Below are 24,463 nucleotides of genomic sequence, written 5' to 3' on the forward strand. Positions count from 1 at the left end.
TCTGGACGACGCTCTTGAGGAGCGGGCTCTGGAGAACTGGACGACCCCAGCGGAGATTCAGGAGGGCTGGGCGTCTCCAGCGGAGACTCTGGAAGAGCAGGCTCTGAGCGAGCGGTCACTGGAGGGCGCTCTGGTGGCGCAGTCACTGGAGGGCGCTCTGGCGTGGCGGCCATCTTTGCAGCAGGCTCTGGAAGGGCAGACATCTTGTGAGCGGACTCGACCTCACCCACAGTAAACGGAGATTTGCAGTGAAACATGACAAAGTCTATATACTGTGCGAGAGTCCAGCTGGGGTCTTCATCAGGTAGGTTGGAACTGATTACGGGGTCGAGTCCGCTCCAAAAGCACTCCTTGACCATGGTCTCATCACATGATGCCAGGTGGCTATATGTGATGAACTCATCAACATAATGCACAATGGAGCGGCCATTTTGAAAAATGCTGCAGAGCACACTTACAGGGTCGATTAAACCTCCTGCTAGATCCATTTTTGGTCGGTTGTCCTGCTGACGAATAAAGCCGCTGGATCCTTACTTGGCGAAGTCTTCTGTCACAGGGAGTCAGACTGAGACGTGCGGATCCATTTGCAGCATTTATTTAGAAATGTCGACAGGCAGGAGTAATCACCAGAAAACAGGAACAACGTAGGTAATCCGGGAAACAGTTCAATAGACAGGCAATGGTCGCAATGGCAGGAAGCAGGAATCGTCAACGGGGTACACAGTCCAGAGTCATACACAGATAATCCAACACAGAGATAAACGCTTAGAATTACGACCATGGGAACAATAAGACTTCGCAAGGTGGCTGTGTGTGTGAGTGGCTTAAATGCATGTGGGTAAATGATAAACAGGTGTATGCAGCAATCAGTTCAGTGGGAAACAAGGAGCAGCTGTGTGCAGTGATTGGTGCAGTGGCTTATGGGGATTGAAGTCCAGAATGTGTGTGCAAGAGTTCATGATGAGATAGACCAGATACGTGACAATATGAAAGTGCACTAGTTTTTTACCTGGGTTAGAAAATACTTGAATAAAACAGGACGAAATTTAAGGGGAGACATTGCAGGTGAATAGGGTAAAAAACAAAACAAAAAAACTAATAGTTATCGCCTTACTTACCCAGTTGATTGATTACATTGATAATTGCAAACATTTTTTGTATTACAAGTTTTCTAAAATGTTAGGTTTAAATATGCAAATGAGCCATTATTTAATGAAATATACGCTTATTTCCATACTTTTCAAGTACAAAATCTAAACACTAGATTGAAGTCAGTTTTAAAATTCTTGTTTAATTTTTTTTTTTTACATATTAGAGTCAAAAGTTTTTACAGAGGGGATTTTGGGTCTCTCATTTCATCACGGCCATAATTCAGAAAAAAACTTAGAACAGACAGGAAACACTATTTTTTTTTTTTTTTTTTTTTTACCATTTTTACAAATAAAATGTATAAAATAAAGCAAATCATATATGAACAAATCCCTTTGTTAAAACCTTCAGGATATAGTCATATAATAGGAATAGAAATGTAAAGTTTGGTGTGTGTAAGTGCTACTGAAGTGGAGATTTATGGCTCAGTGTCTAGGTTATTTTCGTAAACTAAAACTAAGACGAAAACTATTGATCAGAAAACATTTTCGTAAACTGAAATAAAATAAAAACGTCAAAATAAATGAAAAACTAGAACGAAACGAAACTAACAACTTTTATTGAAAAACTAACTGAAATAAATTAATAATTATCAAAAATAAATAATCGTTTTCGTAATCATTATGTTCTCACCCCATGGCGGAAAAATAAAGACTGCGACCTGAACATCACCTGCATTAAATCTAGGCTACTGCATCAGTTTTTATTGATGTATTTTATATAACACAAGCAATCAAACCAATATACTGGAGCTGCTTAATCATTAAAGGATAGAGATTCAAACACCCACGCGATCATTTGTAAATGACAACGATTCCTCATGTCTATTAAACCTTTAAAAGTCTTACCGGAACATTCAAATCTGTATTTGTACTGCCGCTAACAGAGAGAGCAGTCATCATGTTTATGTAAAAAAAACAGCTTCACAAACAGTCTTTTCAAATATAGTCATTCATATTATCACAGCAATAGTCTGATTAAAAGTCCTCGCTTGGATATAAACACTGATGTCTATGGCAGAGACCAAAATAGAGCACGTCATCTTTTGAAAGTAATTGGCGCTTCAAATAACGTTTGTGTCGATTGCATTGTTTGGCCACTAGATGGAGACAAGTAACTGTTAAAAAATGCATTTGTCAATGAATAGAGATTGATTCAAAAACGCAGATTCATCCAGTAATGTTTTGTGAGCAAGTCATTTATTCATTCAAACCACTTTTCATAAATTTAATATTTAAAAAATTAAATCTGTATTAAATATATTCTATTTTAAATACAAATATTATGTATTAAATTATTATTAATTCATTCAAATGAATTAAACACTTTTAAATAGACTGAACTGAAGCAATTAATATTTTGTCCCACATTATTTTGCTTAGTTTAGAATTGCGAGGAAATCGTGATCTCTATTTAATCTCTAAAAAACTAAAACTAAAACTGAAACTAAACTAAATAAAAACTAAATAAAAATGTGTTCAGAAAATAGAAACTAAACTAAAACTAACAAAATTGTTAATGAAACTAATAAAAACGAAACTAAATTTTATTGCAAATTTGAAAACTATACTAAAATAAAACGAATTTAAAAAAGCAAAACTAAATTAACCTGTCAGTGTAGGAGAAATAAATAATTTTGAGAAACAGCCTTTAAAAATATGGATTGTAATTGAAATCTATTGGCACAAATAGATAAAGTGCTATAAAAGAAACACTTAACAGTGTTTTTTGGATGTTTTCTTTCTACTAGTCTGAAAAACACACTATGAAAAACCAAAAAGCCAAAATCTCAAACTTGATAGTAGCATGAACAAACGGCGTTTTTACCCGCAGTGTCTCTCCTTAACTGTGTCTACGATGAAAACGAGAAAATAATTTACGATCTAACCTTAATTTAAATAATATGAAAATCCCACTTAAGTGTGGGATATTAAAACGATTTCAAACTTTTCCACAATAACATTCAATTTAAACCAAAAATAAATAATATTCATAAACGTGCTACCTTTTACCTGAGACATAAATCTGAAATGCACACCTTCGTGAATCTTAGTTTTTACAAAAGAACAGGTTTACATACGATCGAAATTAAACTGAACTATTTATTATAGAGTCACGTGATACAATCATACAGTTCCAGTTAAAGTTCAGATTTAATTACTCTTTTATTAACCAGATTGCAAGCCCCGTATGAAACAGGGCATCAAAAAATTAAATAATACTCATTGTATTCCTCCCCACGGAAATCTTTAGTAAAAGGCGAAAGATTTATACGATCTGAGGTGAAACATGAGTTTTCTAGTTAATAAACGTTTCAGGTTCAGTATTACACTAAAAGAAACACAAACATCAATGACGGTAACCACATAGCGACCATTACAAACAACACCAACCAAATCAACACAATATAACGAGCCAATAAATATACTACTGTTGATATTTACAATGCATATACGCACATAAAACACTAAATATGATACTAACAATTTGAAGTTGAGCTTGCAATGCATCCTGGGAATTCAAACTGTGTGCCTGAGTTGAACACGTGACTGTCTTTGAACGCCCCTTCATACATTTGGTCTGTCCCCCTGTGGTCACTCCCCGTTTTGTTTTCTGTGGTTAACAAAAGAAGCTTTGCTTAAACACGTTTTCATGTTCATAGAGCTGTATTAACGACTCAAACTAATACAATTAATAACTTGCGCCCCCTGCTTTACATGCACTTGCATGCACGTGGTATTTCCATAAGGATATTTCACACATTCCACTATTTTCTAATAAATGCGAGATCAATGAACTGGAGTTAGTGGTCTTATGTATCATTTTAATAATCCAAAATATATGTAAGAGCTTGAAGATATACAAATGTAAATAAGTCATATCATATAGTAAGCCATATAGTGTTATCTGGCGCCATCTAGTGGTCACATGATGCAGGGCTATTAAGCTGCTGCAAAAATGGACAACTAGCTCTTTGTATCAAAAATGCAAGATACTAGGTAGGATAATAAATGAGACTGCCATGATAAATGATTGTAGGCAGTAAAGGCGCACCATAATGGTAGCGAGAACAAAGGACAAGTGAAGGTTTTCTTTCTTTTGTGGTATTTTAAAGCTATTTGTACATCAAACTGTGTACAGATACATGCCTCTGAAACAAATTCAACAACTTTGCTGTATTTGACCTAACACAGTGTAGAAAACAAAAAGAAACAGAATGTACACTGCCAGTCAAAAGTTTTTGAACTGTAAGATTTTTAATGTTTTTTAAAAAGAAGTCTCTTCTGCTGACCAAGCCTGCATTTATTTGATCCAAAGTACAGCAAAAACAGTAAAATAGTTTTTACTACTTAAAATAACTGTTTTGTATTTGAATACACTTTAAAATGTAATTTATTCTCCTGATTTCAAAGCTTATTTTTTAGCATCATAATTCGTCACATGACTTTTCAGAAATCATTATATTTTGATTTGCTGCTCAGAAAATATTTATTATTATAATTATATTGAAAACAGCTGAATAGAAATATTTTGTAACATTATAAACGTCTTTATCATCACTTTCAATCAATTTAAAGCATCCTTGCTGAATGAAAGTATTAATTTCTATAATTCTAATTAAAAATAAAATAAAATGTTATATGTGACCCTGGACCACAAAACCAGTCTTAAGTCGCTGGGGTATGTTTGTAGCAATAGCCAAAAATACATTGCATGGGTCAAAATTATTGATTTTTCTTTTATGCCAAAAATCATTAGGAAATTATGTAAAGATCATGTTCCATTAAGATTTTTAATGGAAAGTTAAATTCCTACTGTAAATACATCAAAATGTAATTTTTGATTCGTTATATGCATTGTTAAGAACTTAATTTGGACAACTTTAAAGGTGATTTTCTCATTATTTTGATTTTTTTGACCCTCAGATTCCAGATTTTCAAATAGATGTATCTCAGTCAAATATTGTCCTATCCTAACAAACCATACATCAATAGAAAGCTTATTTATTGAGCTTTCATATGATGTATACATCTCAGTTTTGTAAAATTTAACCTTATGACTGGTTTTGTAGTCCAGGGTCACATATATATAGAGAGAGAGAGACTACTTTTAAACGGTATGTTACAAAACCTTTTATTTCCAATAAATGCCGCTCTTTTGATACTGATATTTTTACTATTTAAAATAACTGTTTTCTTTTTGAATAAAAAACGTTAAAATCATTAACATTTTTTTAAAAACAATAAAAATCTTACTGTTCAAAAGCTTTTGACCAATATATAAGATTAGAGAGATGTACAAGCAATCAACATAGATTGTTAGCATGAATCTTCTAACCTTCTTATAAATTCAATAAAACTCTAACTAATCAACATGCACACATCCTTACACTGCTCTGGTTCCCTTCTCACTGCAGACTTCCATCAACACTAGAGAGCGGTTTGAATGATTAACCCCTAATTACAGATTTTCACCTAAAGTATTCAAAGCAAGATTAGGAAACTGATATTTTTCCTCATCTCCTCCACTTGCACAGGGCTTTCAAACGTTTCAGTGACCAGCTAATCAAGGAAATAGTTTCCACCTGCTTCACTGGAAGCTCGTTCGTTCGCCTGAATGTAACCACAGCAATAGTAGACAGCTTGAGTACTTTCTCTTCCTTTCCGCAGAAAGAACTTTGACAAAACGTAAATACTGACATGTATAAATATATCACAAAACCATAGTTTGTAGTTTCAGGAATGAACGCTGGCTGGAGGACCAAAGTACAGTTAGTGTTCAGTCAATTGTACTGTTGTTTAACAACATTTCCAATTGAATTGCAATTGATTTTCAGTAGGCGAAAACCTAATAAAACAGTTTTAAAAGTTCTGAAAATTGCATGTGATCTAAGAGCTTTAGACTCACAGCCTTGCTTTCATCTGCGTAAAATTAAACATGGCGTCTACCCTAAGGTCTATGGTTCATGAAGAGCTTTTGACATCCATGCAAACCACTGGACACTGCACAAAAGATGCTTGATAGTTAAAACAGTTCTTCGTATTATTAAAATGTTCTGCATAAGAACTAAGAAAACGTTTCTTTTAAGTACTGTTTACAGAAAGGTACTCTTTGTAAGGGGATGTTGAGCACCAAGAGACATTTGGGTTAGCACAAGAAAAACACATAACCCTATTTGGGCAATTTACATTTAGTATTTTTTATTAGAAAACCCTAAATGTATTTAATAGTATAACTCTTATTAAAGTAGACAAGAATGCCATGTTTGCGCAGAAGCTTATTTGCCAGTGCCCTCACAACGGCCCAAAACATGATGCTCAATGTGCAAGCCTCTTGTAAAAATCTAAATTAAAAGAAGATTTACTTTCTGTGACAAATAAAATTCAACTACTTATTTGGTTGGGTTTGAATTGCTTGCTTGTACTTGTGTTACTGAAATCATTGTCTTCAAAACTAGTTAAAGAGGAAAGTATTTCTTCCACTTGCTGCAATTTATTAGAACAATTTATTATTATTATTATTATTTTTTTTTTTGGTCAGACATCCTAAATCTTCTGTTTACTGTACTGAACCAATATATTTAACAAATATATGCTGAATATTGATCATAAAGACACCTAATAGTTAGGACGTCTGTGGATTCAGAATTTCAGAATTGGCCGCCATTCAATTCATGAGTTGGAATTTGAATTGAATTGACTCCGCCCCACAGGAAGTTGAATTTGAATTGGAGTTGGAATGACAGGAAGTGGAATTAAATTCATGGCAATTCAAAGACATTCCACACAGTCATACAACAGAAAGAATGTGTTGAATCTCACATACAATTACATTAATTTTGTAATTTAATAGCATAATTTCATTACACATAACTCACTCCTCAACCCTGCATACATTTTGTTCCAACTTATAGATAATGATCAAATTCTGGAAATAAATGACTCCCTCAATGTTTGATTAGTTTTGTTCAAAATGTTATTTTCATTTCAAAGTAATCAAATAACACAAAGTCGTTGTAAATGCAGTTGTCATTTATTCCAATGCAAAACTCATTGAGCAACACTGTTGCATCTAATTCTCAAAATTACAATTCCAATAAATCAAACTTAATTATGTGTTCTGTGACTAGAGCTTTTAACATTCATTGCTGGGGGGAAACATTTCCTGTTAATGTAATCTGTACAAGTAGTTCAAACTAATATCATTTATAGAATATGTAATGAAATCATATCTGACATATATTGTAAAGCTTCATTGTTAAACTCTTCGCTTATGTATATGAATTTCTTTGAATTTGTATTGAATTGCAATTCTGCTTCCTTTTCATTCAAATTTGAATTGTAATTCTAGATCCTGTTTTTGACAGCAATTCAAATTCAATTCAAATTCAAGAATTTAGAAGTCATTCTCAATTCAATTCTGAATTGTGCACAAGCCTGCTGTGGATGACTTAGTAATAACAAATTATTCTCAAATAATATTCTAACATGCAGTGTTTAAATTCATGCTCAACCTTCATGAGAGCTTATTGTAGGCCCACCGCTGATTTGAACCAGAGGGGAAATGGTATGGAAAAAAATGTTGTTATTGAGAGAAAAACAGATGTTTAAGATCTTTATTGCATTCCAAACAGCATAACGCCCAATGAACACTAGTATAGGATAAATAATGGTTTGAAGAAAGAACTGACTTGAGGAGCATTGCTAACCCCATGCAAAATTCAGTGTTGATTAAATATTATAACAGCTATTATAGCAACATCAAAAAGACCATGCAACATTAAAGAGTATTTCACTTTCAGAAAAAAAAAAAATTACAGATAATGTACTCACCCCCTTGTCATCCAAGTTGTTCATGTCTTTCTTTCTTCAGTCGGAAGGAAATTATGTTTTTTGAGTAAAACATTTCAGGATTTCTCTCCATATAATGGACTTCTATGGTGCCCCCGAGTTTGAACTTCAAAAATGCAGCTTCAAAGGGCTCCAAACGATCACAGCCAAGGAAAGAAGGGTCTTATCTAGCAAAACGATGGGTTATTTATTTACTTTTTAACCTCTAATGCTCGTCTTCTCTAGCTCTGTGTGTACTCCAGTTCATGACAGTTAGGATATGTTGGCAAACTATCCTATTTGCATGTTCACTTTGTAAACACTGGGTTGGTACATCTGAAGTGATGTAGGGCGATTTTGAAGTTGGAGGAGAAAAGGAGATGGGAGTTTTTTTGACATATACCCTAACTGTCCTGAACTGAAGACGAGCATTTGAGATTAAGAAGTATATAAATTGTAAATGTTTTTAGAAAATAACTGATTGGTTCACTTGATAAGACTCTTATTACTCGGCTGGGGTCATTAGAGCACTTTGAAGCTGCATTTAAACTGCATTTTGGAAGTTCAAACTCAGGGGCACCATAGAAGTCCATTATATGGAGAGAAATCCTGAAATGTTTTCCTCAAAAAACACAGTTTCTTTACGACTGAAGAAATAAAGACATGAACATCTTGGATGACAAGGGGGTGAGTACATTTTTGTTCTGGAAATGAACTACTCCTTTAAGGACAAGGTGCGTTTTACTAAAATACCCTGCATATTGCATACATAAATGGAGATGCTAAACAGAAATATTTCATCATTTGCCTTTATATTATGTATTGGCAGTGAATACATTGCAAGTGAATGGTGATTTGAAGATAAATACTGATTCTAAACAACATTAGGGTCAAAAAATGATGATTATCTTTGGGTGTGAACAGCCCTTTTAATCACAAAGGCTAACATTACTGTGGTCCCCGATTCTTATAATGTTTTTATGTACTTTCGCAACTTTTCGTAGAAATGTTTAGATGGCAGCAACGCAGAAACAAGCAAAAGCAATCCCGTTCACTAATGTTTTTCACTGTATTCTCTCACCATTGTTTTGTTAACCCAAGTGGGCTCTGTGTTGGTGCACAGCTGAGCCAATAGCGTGGCATCGTGGGCTGGCTTTCTGCTATGCACGAGGAAACTATCCTAACTGATGGGTGTAGACATACTTCTCAGCCAATCGCGCGCGTCGAGAGGAGGGGCTACGGAAGCGCTTCAACCAATCACGTTGGCTTAGAGGCGGGATGTACACAGTACCACTTGCGCATGGTATTTGACACTCCTCTCGACCAATCATTGACAAGAGTGGGCGTGGCCACTGAATATTTCGTCCAGCTAAATCATTTGTGGGCATGTATAATATTGACATGTCCCGCCCACTGGCCGGTCTGCAGACTCACACAAATACAGTTGTGTGTTTCATAAAAATGCACTCAGATGCGTCAAGTAAGTACAATAGTGCGTTTTCACTGCTATTCGTATTCTGTCGAGCTGTGATGGCAATTGCGAACTTGCTGCACCCTGACAAGTCGCCGTGACTTCTTTTGAGATGTATGATCCGCTGTATTGACGCATTTTGTGAGTAAAGTAGCCGTTACCCGAGCATACAAATCATCAGATTGACTCTGAGCTTGCTAGCTGCTCTCTTTGTGTTTTTACTCCGATGTCTTGGGCGCTTGCAAGCGACAACGACCTTGCAAGGAATAACGCTGCATTTTAGCCTTCTTTTCTTGAGTATATACAACAATCCGAGCAAGGTATCCGATCCTATTTACACAATACACTTGTACACTAATTACCTTTAATACCCAAATAACCTCAAGGGATCCATCTCCTCACAACTCGGGTGAGCGATGCAAGGCAACCGAGGAGCAAGTGAATAAGGGTTGTTTTAGAGCTAAACGGGCCAGCTTTTTCGAGAAAACTGCGGAAAAATGACAGGGGGTGAAAATTGTGACGCAGTTGTGTAAAAAATAGTGCTTGCAAACACGTCGAGTATGATCTGGCGCATTACTGTACGTCCCTCTGAAAGACCAACTGCATATCGTTGTGAGAAAAACGTCTATGATTAAAGATAGAAAATCTTTTTAGCAGCATTTGGGTCGCATTCATCAGTTGGGGAGAGTACCGATTGAAATTATGATTTGAGGAATTCTGGGAAATGTGGTTTATTCACCCGAGCCGTTTCGTTGGCAACACACAGGCGTTGTTTGTCATTAGACTACATTCCCCAGAAGTCCTCCGACTCTCCAGATACTTTGTAAAGTCGTTGCAAGTTGTGCGTGTATACACTTATATGTGAACTATGTGGCAGAAAATCGTATTTTCTACAGATATGAATACAGATATGAATGTTTGAAATGTGTCATTGTGAATTCGGGAAATATTGTTTCTTACTTGTTTGGGGTATTTCATATCTACTGACATTCCTGACAACTGCGTCACACGTTCGCAAATACTCTCATTTTATGTCGAGTTTGCTTTAATAACGCCTTGGATTAGATACTAGACTATGTTTAAATATTGTGTCTATCATCAACTCTGCATTTAATGTTGTTTTAAGGGCCTGTATACTTGCACAACGCTTGTGTAGAAAGGCCTGCACCGAGACGTAATTTTCTAGCTCTGTATAACCAGAACGTGGAAGTTTATAATGTGTGCAAAATGAATCATATGCGTGTCATTTTCACATCCCTACGTCGGTGTTTAATTGCTTTTAAAAATGCATAATTCTAACATAGTTTTAATGCACCGATGCATATGTTTTATCAATGGGGTTTTCCATTTCGAAAACATCAAAACAAATAAAAAAAGTTAATGCAATGAGGAAACCTTACATCAAATATAACCAGTAAGCATTTACAGTATAATGGGGATTACTGTACACTTTAAAACCCATACACTTCAAAATAATGCCTTTTTTTTTACTTTAGAATATTATTTTTTACATTGCACTGCATGAGGACAATTCTTAGACAATAAGGTATAATGGACTTGGAAAAAGATGCTATTGATCTTTCACAATGCACATCTATTCATATCCGAATATCGTTGTTTGATATTATCTCGAAGAATATACTGAATGAAAAACTGTGGATCTAAACTTGAATTAAAGACAAAAATGCAATTGGCGTGAATGACTTTATTTGAAAACAATTCAATTTCATCATGCAAAGAATTAATGCATCTTTTGAAATGTTAGGTTATAGGTTTCTGAAATATTGCTGTTTACATTTTTGTCCAGCTGGAATAAAGTATATCTGTATTTGGGCCTCTGCGCATATTTATTCTTAAATATATGTGACCCTGAACCACAAAACTTTAGTCTTAAGTAGCTTGGATATATTTGTAGCAATAGTAATAAAAATTATCGATTTTTCTTTTATGCCAAAAATCATTAGGATATTAAGTAGAGATCATTTTCCGTGAAGATATTTAGTAAATTTCCTACCATAAATATATAAAAATGTATTATTTGATTAGTTATATGCATTGCTAAGAACTTCATTTGGACAACTTTAAAGGTGATATATTTTTAATATTTAGATTTTTTTTTGCACCATCAGATTCCAGATTTTCAAATAGTTGCATCGCGGGCAAATATTGTCCTATCAGATGATGTATAAATATCAACTTAGAAAAATTTACCCTTATGACTGGTTTTGTGATGCAGGGTCAAATCTTGCTTTCATAATTTTCTTTTAGATACAGAAGATTCGCTATGACTTGATATTAACATGCTAGAGAAATATGACCTCCACACTGCCATTTACTGTCTTGATGAAACCATACTTGATAAAATAAAGATTCTGGATGCATGGATGTTGGTAGCCGGCTATATTCATAATGAAGACACATAGAGCAGTTAAATGCAAACTGTATGCATTAGCCTATTAGAAAGACTTCAGAATCTCACATGGCTATTTATATTTCTGTCACTTTACAGGCTGACTGGAGCCGATGCTTCTTTCCCATATCCTCAATAATTTCAACATGTATACTGAAGACACTGTGTGAACATATATATACACACCACAACAAACAGCACACAGAAACCCATCTAGAGCCTAGATGCTTGTACACTACATAACTGCCAGGAGTAACAGATGTTTATTTTTATATGTCCCTTACAGATTTCCAGCTGAACTCTCATTTGTCCACACTGGCCAGTATCCACAAGATCTACCACACCCTGCACAGGCTGGTAAATATGGACTTCGTTTGCATGCACTTAAATACTCATCAGCTTTATTGCCAGATTTAACATTCATGTCTTTAAATAATTTAAACCAAGAGTGTTTATACAGATGGAATTTATGCGTGGTCTCATTTATACACTAAACACTCAATGATTGGTTCTTTTGTTTTAGAGTGATTCTGCCACGTAGGACAATAAACCAACATAAAATCAACAAAGTATTCAGTTTTATTGAAAAAAATCTTTGCTTTAAGGTCCATACGTATCAGTGCTGATTTCTGTGTTGTTTATTAAGTGAATCTATTGGAAAACACATGGATAAAAACCCTCTGAAATACCACATTTGTTGTTTACTACAGATGAAGGTTTGAGATTATGATTTGAAAGCATGTGATTTGTTTGATTTGTCAGCCTTCAAATTATCTTCAAACATGACTTTTCAAAAAGAAAACCTTTTAAGAGGCATTCAAATACGTCATTATTAACCATGACTAGATGGTTTATGATTTCTGGACATTTGGTAAAATGTGACCCTGGACCACAAAATCAGTCATAAGGGTCATTTTATTTAAAATTGAGATTAATGCATCATCTGAAAACTGAATAAATAAGCTTTTGATTGGTGTATGGTTTGTTAGGATAGGACAATATTTGAAAATCTGGAATCTGAGGGAGCAACAAAAAAAAATATTGAGAAAATTGCCTTTAGTTGTCCAAATGAAGTTGATAGCAATGCATATTACTGATCAAAAGTAAGTTTTAATTGAAGTTTTTTTCAATATTTGAAAATCTGGAATCTGAGGGTGCAAAAAATCAAAATATTGAGAAAATTGTCCAAATGAAGTTCTTAGCAATGCATATTACTAATCAAAAATTACGTTTTGATATGTTTACGGTAGGAAATTTACACAATACCTTCATAGAACATGATCTTTTCTTAATATCCAGTTTTTGGCATAACAGTAAAATTGATCATTTTGACCCATACAATGTTTTTTTTGCAATTGCTGCAAATATACACATGCTACTTATGTCTATTTTGCGGTCCAGGGTCACAAATGGCATAATTATGATGTAAAAAAAATAATGTGATGACAGCTGACATTGTTTTGTGAATATTATTAGATCATGCCATAAATCCTCCATTCACTGGCTGTTGGACAGTTGTTGTTCTTATATTGAGATTAATGCAAAAGCTGACGGTGCTGTACTGTCCGGCGATGCTTGTCTTGTTAGATTAGCATTGTGGGTAGCAGAGTTTGGTTATATGTGAGGTTAGGACACTCAGCTGCTTTATCATTAAGTCATTTACTTAAATAACTACCCTCGTAACCCTGATTCACCCAAAATTGTGCTCTACATTCGTTTATTTCCAAAACTCTCCTCTCCGAGAAGAGCACAGGCAGCATCTATAAAGGTTACAGGCAAATAAGATGATCAGCCACCTACATCATTTATAGCCGCTTATTTCTATTTATTGTGTACTTTAGTATTTTTATTTGCAGTTCATTGTTTGCATTTTCATATTTTCAATGTTAATTTTTGTGTAAATCTGTAATTTATTTTGTTGCTAAAGCCTATTTATTGTCCTATTTTTAATTATTTTGTATTTTGTACTATATTTTGCTTTTTGTATATGGATCGGTATATTGATTGTATGTTTATTTATTTCTATGTGTAACTCTATGTTGTTGTTTTCGTCGCACTGTCTACCTTTGTCTTGGCCAGGTCGCAGTTGTAAATGAGAACGTGTTCTCAACTGATTTTATCTGGTTAAACAAAGGTTAAATAAATAAAAATAAACATCTCACACATACACATGCTTACTTTCTTCTTTTTATGGTGCAGTGCTAATAGCTGCTATCTGCTCCAGAATGTTGTTTGAGTAAGAGAGAGAAAGCGTGATTGTGGGTGTTAAATGCTGTTTGTTTTTCACCATAGAACCTGACAGAAGACGTCGGCCCAGAGACCCACGGTACAGGTAGTGACCAAACAACCGACCTTGCATGCTCATCCATATACATAAAGCTCAAGTTAAAGCTTTATAAAGGCTCTTTTGAGTTTGCAGACTGTCTTAAAGGGGTCATCGGATGCAAAACTCACTTTTACTTGTTGTTTGAACATTAATGTGTGTTGGTAGTTTGTGTACACAACCACCCTACAATGATAAAAATCCAGCCAGTGGTATTTTTTTTAATCTTTAAAAGTAATATCCCCTTTTTACAATCAGGTCATTCTCAGCTTCTTGTCGTTGTGATGAAACACAGTTGATTGACATGAGCGTCTTACCTTAGACCCGGCTTCACCGAGCTGAAACAGTCCGAATGCGATTGCCATTGTGTGACTCAGCTGCAGAGGAAGACTCTAATTGAGCGATTGAGGTGTTCTGTTGTTGGATGTAATAATGAACACAGCAGTAGTCATTTACTACCGATATCTGAGCCACTTAAGAGGCAGATGACAACGTTACTTTCGTTTTTAAAAGAAAAGTGCAGATTCCGATCTACATATGCGTCTATGTTCGTGTGAATCATTGGTGATGCAGCTTCACCCACAGCAGAAGTGAGTATAAGGGTTTTTTATGGATCTTTGCAAATGGCCTTTCTTAATAATGTGCTTGTTGACAAGTTTCACGGATAAACACGACTAAATGCGGCTAAAGTAAACATTGCAGCTTGTAATCCCTCAGCAGAGAGAGGGGCGGGGCGAGCAGAGCTCATTTGCATTTAAAGGGCCAATGCGTTAAAATGAGCTGATATTTTGCAGAGCTGATTTTCACAAGGTAAAAGAGTTTTTTTTTACACTACTATTGAGAATTTTTAACCAAAGTATATTGGAGACTTTTCATTAAGACGTTAAAGAATCATATGAACGTGTGCAAAATGGGTATCCGATCACCCCTTAAAAAGGAGTAGTTCACTGTCAGAACAAAAATGTACAGATAATGTACTCACCCCCTTGTCATCCAAGATGTTCATGTCTTTCTTTCTTCAGTCGTAAGGAAATTATGTTTTTTGAGGAAAACATTCAGGATTTCTCTCCATATAATGGACTTCTATGGTTTCCCCAGAGTTTGAACTTCCAAAATGCAGCTTCAAAGGGCTCCAAACGATCACAGCCGAGGAAAAAAGGGTCTTATCTAGCAAAACAATGGGTTATTTTCTAAATAAAATAACAATTTATATACTTTTCAACCTCAAATGCTCATCTCGTCTAGCTCGGCAAGACAAGCGTTTGAGATTAAAAAGTATATTAGTTGTAAATGTTTTTAGAAAATAACCGATCGCTAAATAAGACCCTTCTTCCTCGGCTGGGATTATTTAGAGCCCTTTGAAGCTGCATTTTGGGAGTTCAAACTTGGGGGAAACCATAGAAGTCCATTATATAGAGAGAAATCTTGAAATGTTTTCCTCAAAAAACACCATTTCTTTACGACTGAAGAAAAAAAGACATGAACATCTTGGATGACAAGGGGGTGAGTACATTATCTGTACATTTTTGTTCTAAAACTGAACTACTCCTTTAAGCAAATTAAATGAGGAAATATCCCTGGTTTGAGGCAGGGAATGACTGAAAAAGGAATGCAAAATAAAATCATCATCTTCGTGTTGTGTCCGACTCTCTTTTCCAGCCTGCTGCTCCAGAGCCATGCCCCCCAGGAAAAAGAGGAGACCCACTGCTGGAGATGACCTGTCAGCTAAGAAGAGCCGGCCGGATAAGTATGTTCAAAATATTCACCTTTCCATCCATCCATCCATCCATCTTTCTAGCCTTTCTTCTGATTTGTCCGATGACCTTCCTCTAATTCACTCACACATACGCGCTCATCCATCTACCCAACCTTTTGATGAACAGCTAAACTAGGTGTCTGTCAAATCATATCAGTTAAGAAATTCTGTATTTGTGCACAGCAAAAACTGAATGCTATATTATAATAATGTCAAAAGAACATTGCAATTATCAGATCTGTTTTGTGTGGGTGGTTGTCTGCCCTCAGAGCATGTGTCTCTTCTTGTTTGTATCAGATGTAGCACGTTTGTGCTTTAATGTGTATACAAGTGTGTGTTAATGTCTATTTAAATAGCCTTCGCTCAGTCCTTGTCTATTCATTTCAGTGTTTACAGAAAACAGGAGTCATTGCAAATCCAGGAAGCCGAAGCTTTTTCTAGCAAGAGATGTCTAGAGTGGTTTTATGAATATGCAGGTATGTGGGCATAATTGTAAGTCATATTGACTTAGTTGTAATACTATGAACGGTTTCAAATGTATTTATTTTGATATAAGAGTGGTATTAAGAGTATAATCACATCAAAATCTGGTAAGGTGATATAATTTGACTTGATAATGCTTAGAAAACAGTGACTAATGTTAGATAAATTTATTCTTTTTTTTGGGGATTCGGAATACCATCCTTGTAGCTTTAGACACCTTCCAAATGAAGTTAAGATGTAAATAGAATGACTATAAGCATGTACTAACATGTATTTATACACTTAAAGAGATTAAATGAATTCTGTCATTATTTCTCACTCTCATGTCCTTTCAAACCTGTGAGACGTTTGTTCATCTTCTGAACACAAATTGAGTTATTTTTGATGAGCTTTCTGACCCTGCATAGACAGCAATGCAATACCATGTTCATGGCCCAGAAAGGTAGTAAGGAATACTTTTTGTATGCAAATAAAAACAAAAATAATGCAGGCTCCTGCGTCAGCAGCACCACACGAATTCACCAGGATACTCTTGTGAACGTGCATCGAAGACTGACACGGAGTAGAAGACATTGCTGAATAAAGTTATTTCAGTTTTCTTTGCACACAAGAAGTATTCCCATAGCTTCATAAAATGACCACTGTTGAACCACTGATGCCACATGGACTATTTTAACGATATCCTTACGTCTTTTCTGGGTCTTGAACATGGTACAGTAGTTGTGTTGCTGTCTATGTGGGGTCAGAAAGCTCTTGGATTTCATCAAAAATATCTTAATTTGTGTTCTGGTTAGTTCCTATTAAGTTCAAAGTGCCTTGGAACATTACAGGAGAAGTTCACTTCCAGAACTTCCAGATGTTTTTTGAGGAAACATCTTAGAATTTCTATCCATATAGTGGAGTTCAAACCCCGAGTTTGAACTTCCAAAATGCAGTTTAAATGCAGTTGTAAAGGATCCCAGCCGAGGAAGAAGGGTCTACTGAAACAATTGTTTGTTTTTTTAATTGCAATTAATATATATTTAAACTTAAACGTTCGTATTGTCTTACTCTGCGTCAAGACAGGTTTAAGACAGTGCATGTCGAAAAACTCCCATCTCATTTTCTCCCTCAACAAAATCACCCTACGTCGCTGTTTTATCTTTTTTGTTAAGGGTGTTTGATCTTTGCAAACACTGGGTTGATACTTCTGCAGCAATGTAGGATGATTTTGAAAAGATTTTTTGAAGTTAGAGGAGAAAATGAGATGGGAGTTTTTCGACAAAGAGTTTAAGCAGAGCAAGACAAGATGAGCATTTTAGGTTAAAAAGTATATAAATTGTAATTTGTAATAAAACTAACAGATTGTTTTCACTAGATAGGACGCCTCAGCAGGGATCGTTTACAACTGCATTTGGGATCATTTGAAGCCACAATTAAACTGCGTTTTCCAAGTTTAAACTCGGGGCACCATAGAAGTCCAATATATGGACAAAAATTCAGAAAACTTAATTTCTTTATGACTGAAGATTGAAAGACATCTTGGATGACAGCTAGACAGCTAGAAAATGTCTAAGACTTTTTGTTTTGTTTTTTATTCAGCATGGTATTCCTACTGAGTCTTGTTTTGAAACCTAAGTTAACAAACTTGCATTTTTGTAAAATGCTTTGATTGAATTGTGCTTGTTCTGCATTTCTTTAAAATAAATGCTTTTTTTTTAAATTGTGGCCTAAGTGTCTGAATACTTTTTGGGTCACCATATATAATAGTAAATTGTGTCTGAATGTGTGGTGTAAATAGGGTGCGATGATGTGGTTGGACCGGAGGGGATGGAGAAATTCTGTGAAGACATTGGAGTGGAGCCAGAAAATGTAAGAAAAGTAAACTGAGCCACTATTATTTTTATAGCTTACTCTACAAATATCTGATCGGTAGTTTTACATTTAATGTATGTTTATATGCAGGTAGTGATGCTGGTATTGGCCTGGAAGCTTGATGCCCAGAGTATGGGTTACTTCACTTTACAGGAGTGGCTCAAGGGAATGGGCTCATTGCAGTATGTTGAGCCAAACATGGACCTTGAATGCATCTGCTACTACACTTCTTCCTGTCCCAACCTTAACCTTTAATCTTTCATACGCAGATGTGACTCTACTGAAAAACTCAGGAACTCTCTAGACTACCTGAGGTCTGTCCTCAACGATGCCAGCAGTTTCAAGCTCATTTACCGATATGCCTTCGACTTTGCCAGGGTGAGTGTGTATGTGAACATTAATCATCGTCCACTTTAGAAGCTCTGGTCTTCTTTTAATACTTTAACATTATATTTGGTTTTGCCAGTGGCTGTGCATCTGGATCCTTCCTGTGTTTTTTCCCCTGCATGCATGCTGGGCACATCTCAGTCCTTCAGTTACAGCAGACAAGGGCTTGAGACTGCTGAGAGTTGCTGCTATTTTGGGTTGTTTCACCTCTTTGTCTGCTCAGCAGAAGTATCTCTTGTCCAGATAGTTGATTCTTTCTTTCTCTCCCTTGGTATGAATTGTAAAGCGACTGGAGGTTTGCTGAGTGAAGCTCTTACTGGAGCCATTCGATAGGGCCAATAAAGTGGAGGAGTACAAATAAATAGCTTGTGGCAGCCTTGAATGGATAACATGACATTCATCCTGTCTAGATAAAACAGAATTGTTCATGTCTGGACAGAACTTGAATAGAGCATTTAGTCTTTTCTTGTGCTGTAATAACATATTCCATGGCTTTTAGAGATTTTATTATCTATTTTTGCTTTTCAGTGTTTGCAATAATATGCATGTCTGCCCTCAGGTGCTTGTATTATCGTATATTCAAGGTTAGACTGCTTAGTGTATAGAGTACACATTACACTCATTTATGAAGTGGAGTAACCTGGTTTTAATTACCCTGGCAATAATGGGTTAAAAATTTACAGATTGTTACCTCTCCACCATAATCACCAGCTAAGTATTTATATTGTGACGTGTGAACCAACTTCTTAAACTTTAATATGCTTCCATCCCTTTGCAGGAGAAGGATCAGAGGAGTTTAGACTTGAATACTGCCAAGTGTATGCTGGGACTTCTGCTTGGGAAGACGTGGCCATTGTTTCCAGTGTTTAACCAGTTTCTAGAAGTAAATATTTTAATCTTTAAAGTCTATCAGTGTCACTTTAATTATTTTTTTTTTTACATGACCAGTCAAATGTTTGCACTCACCTATTATGCATTTTTACTAAAGAGGTAGTTGACCCAAAAATGAAAATTCTGTCATTATGTCATTTCTCATGTCATTTCAAAACTGTACGACCTTTTTTCATCTGTGGAACATGAAAGAAGATACCTTAAAGAATGTTGGTAACCCAAATAGTTTTGGGTAACAATGATTTCCACTGTATGGACAAAAAAAATTGCTTCTTTCATGTTCACCAAAAAGACAAAGGCCTACAGTTTTAGAACAACACAAGGCTTAGTAAATGTCGACATTTCACTTCATTTATCCCTTTAAAGTCATAAAAATGACACACAGTGGCATAATATAAACAAAAAATGTATGGTAGCCCATTTCTGCAACTAAATTACAAAAAAATGTAAAAAAAAATAATAATAATATTTACGACTTATTGCAATTCTGACCTTTTTTGTAAGATATAAACTCGCAATTGTGAATAATAAACCTCCTCACAATTGTGAGTTTATATCCAATAATTCTGCCTTTTTTCTCAGAATTGTGAGATATAAACTCACAATTGCGAGTAATAAACCCAGAATTGTAATATATATGTGTATATATAATGTATAATTTATAAACTTGCAATTGCAAAAAAAAGTCAGAATTAGTATAGAAACTATTTTAGAAACTATATTTGAGATATAAACTTTTTTTTTTTTTGTCAGAATTGCATGTCTGTAGTCTGTTTATATCCTGCAATTTTTTTTTGTCACAATTTTGACTTTTTGCTCAGAATGGTGATATAAACTCGCAACTGTGAGTTATGAAGTCCAGTTCTGAGGAAAAAAGAGTGATATTTTTTCAGAATTGCAGGTTTATATTTCACAATTCGAAGTTAATAATCATCAAAGGTGTGTTATAAAGTCAGAGTTGTGTTATATAAACTCACAATTACAAGAAATGTTTGTATCCGGCAATTCTGACTTTTTTTTCTCACAATTGTGAGATATAAACTCGCAATTGCGAGTAATAAACTTAGAATTGTAATATATGTGACCCTGGACCACAAAACCAGTCTTCAGTCGCTGGGGTATATTTGTAGCAATAGCCAAAAATACAATGTATGGGTCAAAATTATTGATTTTTCTTTTATGCCAAAAATCATTAGGAAATTCAGTAAAGATCATGTTCCATGAAGATGTTTTTTGTAGAATTTTTGTAAAATTCCTACTGTAAACATATCAAAATGTAATTTTTGATTAGTAATATGCATTGTTAAGAACTTCATTTGGACAACTTTAAAGGTGATTTTCTCAGTATTTTGATTTTTTTGCACCCTCAGATTTCAGATTTTCAAATAGTTGTATCTCGGCCAAATATTGTCCTATCCTAACAAACCATACATCAATAGAAAGCTTATTTACCGAGCTTTCATATTATATATACATCTCAGTTTTGTAAAATTTAACCTTATGACTGGTTTTGTGGTCCAGGGTCACATATAAACTTGAATTTGCAAGTCAGAATTGTGGGATATATACTCGCAGTTGCAAGAAATAAAGTCAGAATTAATATAGTAACTATTTTAGAAACTATATTTGATATAAATGCAGAATGCATTTTGCAAAAATGCAGTTTTTTCATGCACCTGTCAAATTTGAGATTTTGGGGTTTTTGGTTTTTCATAAAGTGTTTTTTTTTTTTTTCAGACTAGTAGAAAGAAAACACCCACAAGACACTGTTAAGTATTTTTTTTATAGCACTTTATATATTTTTGTCAATAGATTTCAATTACAATACATATTTTTAAAATTAGTTTTTTTTTTCTCCTACACTGAGCCATAAATCTCCACTTCAGTAGCACTTACACACACCAAACTTTATATTTTATACATTTTATTCCTCAAAAAATGGTAAAAAAAAAAATATAGTGTTTCCTGTCTGTTTCTAATTTTTTTTTCTGAATTATGGAGTGACAAAATCCCCTCTGTAAAAACTTTTGACTCTAATATGTCAAAACAAGAATTTTGAAACGGACTTCATCCAGTGTTTAGATTTTTATTCTAGAAATGTATGCAAATTAGTGCATATTTCATTAAATAATGCCTCATTTGCATTTTTAAACGTAACATTTGAGAAAACTTCTAATACAAAAAATGTTTGCAATTATGAATGTAATCAATCAAGTGGGTAAGGTCATAACTAGTAGCAGTAATTTTTTTTACCCTATTCACCTGCAGTGTCTCGCCTTAAACGGTATTGAGAGAGTTCACAAAAAGTTCAATTAATATTTGAATGTTTGTCAACATTTATATATAGCCACAATTTTGTGTTTGCATGAAAAATCTAAATCCGCCATACATCTTTAAATCAAAAAGCTAATTTAGTGAGTGCAAATATTTGACCGGTAGTTCATACAGTTTATACGTGTGATATATTTCTGACCATTTTTCTCCTTTTTGTCCCACAGCAATCTAAGTATAAGGTAATAAATAAAGATCAATGGTGCAATGTTCTAGAATTCAGTAGGACTATCAACCTTGATCTCAGTAACTATGATGAGGACGGGGCCTGTGAGTACAGATCTTTTGTACAATGCAGCTGGAAGTACATCTGATTTGTCTTTTGACTATTATTTTTTTCTCTGTCCTCAGGGCCAGTGCTTTTGGACGAGTTCGTGGAGTGGTATAAAGACCGAGAGATGTCGTAGCGACAGCTTCCCCACGCTTACCACCATCACCAACTAGAAACTAATCGCCAACAATCACCATGACAATGACGACAGAAGCGGCTTTGAAACAAACATCTAGAAAACAAAGTACAAATCAAAACTGAAGTGTTTGGGACAGACTGATGGTGGCCCCTGGCGGCGAGGGCTGTGAGTGTGTGAGTGTTTGCCTAGAATGTAATTATCAATGCACATGTTCGTATGTCGCCCTTTCAGCCGGGGCCATAGGAGGGTCACTGGTGGTTGTGTGTTGGAGAAACAGCACCTCACCGACTCCACCTAATGTCCCCCATAGCCCACAATGCATTGTGGGTAAGCACACGGCCAGTCTCGGTGCCGCCTTCCCACCCCACTGTGATGTTTCATATTGCTGTGAATGTTTCAATAGGCTCTTATGAGGAGGACGAATTTGGATTCTCCACAATCCAGGGTAGGTTAAAAACTCCCATACTGTCTGAAGTTTAGATAATTTAGGCCTGGAAAGGAAAGGAACGAGGAACGACGACAGAACCTGCTGAAGGTCAGTGACTTATTACTTTCTGGTTCAACATGGAAATAGCTTACAGTGTCGCTCTGCTGATGTGGTCCAAACACTGTTTACTATGGTTTTAATGTTGGAGGATGATGACGGTCAGAGCATGTTACCATAGATACATAGCGACCTTTGCCATAAGTTTTATTTTTACCAGTCTCACTGCACTCGCTTGCCATTTAAAGTGCACCACATGCAGACACAGAGTGTCGTAGACGTTCTGCTGTAAGTACTTCCAGTGGTGTTGTATCAGTATCTTTTGCACCACTTACTGTACATTCTCGATATTGATTATGAGATCAACAAGAACGGCTTTACTGTTCCCAACAATGAAGAACAGTGGGTTATGCTTATCGTGAGCATAGAGCCCAGTATCTTTTTTTTTTTTAACTGACTCTGAAATGTCATTATATCATTTGATTCCTTAGCAATGTAACTATACTGTGCATGTCATGGTTAAAATGACAGGACATGGATCTAAGTGATGGAAACGAGAGACGAAGAGAGAAAGCTGTTAAAGTGCACTTTTGATTTCTGTGATGAATTGCCACAAAAATACAAAAACAGGTATCCTGCCCTAAACACTGACACTCCTTTGGCCACATCCTCTTCTGCAGATCTTGTGGTCAAATGTGATCACCTTAACCCATAGTGACCAATGCCTAGCAACTATTTAACGTTCTAGTTATGTTTGTAAAACTGTTGAGTTTTGTCTATGGCTGTGGCGTGAAGCTAACTTGTCATCTGAACAAGAAAAAAAAAATGCATGCATGCATTCTGCAATTAGAGCCGTCTTTGTGAATGAATGAGGTTTATTTTTCTTTTTGTACTTTATTTTGTTGCTCTCGTTTCTTTTTTTTTTTTGTACAGGCATTTGTAGAAGTGGACTTTTTTTGTGCTTAATTTGGGTATCCGCGGTCATGCAGTCTTAACGCTTTATGAAAAACATGATTGTGTGATGGTATTTAGAGCTTAAACACACTTGTAACCTCATCTGTTGAGATGTTCTTCTCTGCATTGCCTTCTCCACCATCTCCACCAAGTGCTAAACTACCATGTACACGAGTGACTGCGGCGTTTCAGTACATCTGCAATTTCATGTAAACATACTAATGTTTGGGAATTACAAAACAGAAGCAAAATCATTGTTAACTTTTATTATTTTTTTACAAGACATTTTATTCTGTTTTAGGTTTTCTCAAAGATGAAGGTTGCTCAACTTAAATTATTTATCAAGTATTCACCCAGCATCTAAGAAGCCAACAGTCTATGTATGCTGTGCATGCTGGCCAGAATCCATTTGAAAAACATCTACAGACACTTGTTATAATCCCACTCATTTGCACCTGTTTGTGCCTGAGGGAAAGAGTGGTTTAAAATGATTTCAACAGATAGACAAGTTCCCTGTGTTGTTACGACTGTTGCTTTTGTTGGGGGAGTATGTAATGCAGAGGGCTGAGCATTCTCATCTGACTGTATATATGTATGGATGTGTGTGTATATGTGTTTGTTTTCACTGTAACCTCTCTACATTCAATATATATAAAGGGGTTTATTAACGAAATGTGGAGTCACTTCCTATGTTGTGTTTTGTTTTTGCGCTCTTTGCTGGAAAGCGAGT

At 35.3% G+C, this 24,463-nt stretch overlaps 1 protein-coding gene and 1 non-coding gene across 3 annotated transcripts; one reads left to right on the forward strand and one right to left on the reverse strand.

The window, feature by feature from the left end:
• Positions 1-3,331: 3,331 nt before the first annotated feature.
• On the reverse strand, positions 3,332-3,446 carry LOC141283948 (U5 spliceosomal RNA). Its single transcript, XR_012338314.1, has one exon. It is a non-coding gene; the product is annotated as a U5 spliceosomal RNA (small nuclear RNA).
• Positions 3,447-9,376: 5,930 nt separating this feature from the next.
• dcun1d4 (DCN1, defective in cullin neddylation 1, domain containing 4 (S. cerevisiae)) lies at positions 9,377-24,406 on the forward strand. 2 transcript variants are annotated; one of them, XM_073852963.1, is made up of 11 exons: positions 9,377-9,459; positions 12,147-12,217; positions 14,153-14,192; positions 15,843-15,930; positions 16,327-16,415; positions 18,203-18,273; positions 18,367-18,458; positions 18,546-18,654; positions 19,442-19,546; positions 22,053-22,155; positions 22,237-24,406. In XM_073852963.1, the coding sequence occupies exons 1-11, from the start codon at positions 9,381-9,383 to the stop codon at positions 22,290-22,292; spliced, it is 903 nt and encodes a 300-aa protein (XP_073709064.1). In that variant the 5' UTR covers positions 9,377-9,380; the 3' UTR covers positions 22,293-24,406. The 2 variants fall into 2 exon arrangements, with proteins under 2 accessions (XP_073709064.1, XP_073709065.1); XM_073852964.1 differs by having other exon boundaries at positions 9,454-9,591.
• The last annotated feature ends 57 nt before the right edge of the window (positions 24,407-24,463 follow it).

Source organism: Garra rufa, chromosome 13 (genome assembly GCF_049309525.1).
Source record: "Garra rufa chromosome 13, GarRuf1.0, whole genome shotgun sequence".
Lineage (NCBI taxonomy): Eukaryota > Metazoa > Chordata > Actinopteri > Cypriniformes > Cyprinidae > Garra > Garra rufa.

Bases quoted from the DNA above. Each gene is read 5' to 3' on its own strand.
- dcun1d4 (XM_073852963.1), top strand. From the start codon at position 9,381: ATGTCCCGCCCACTGGCCGGTCTGCAGACTCACACAAATACAGTTGTG. The intron at 9,460-12,146 runs GTAAGTACAATA...TGTCCCTTACAG, and splicing joins AATGCACTCAGATGCGTCAA to ATTTCCAGCTGAACTCTCAT. The intron at 16,416-18,202 runs GTATGTGGGCAT...TGGTGTAAATAG, and splicing joins GTGGTTTTATGAATATGCAG to GGTGCGATGATGTGGTTGGA.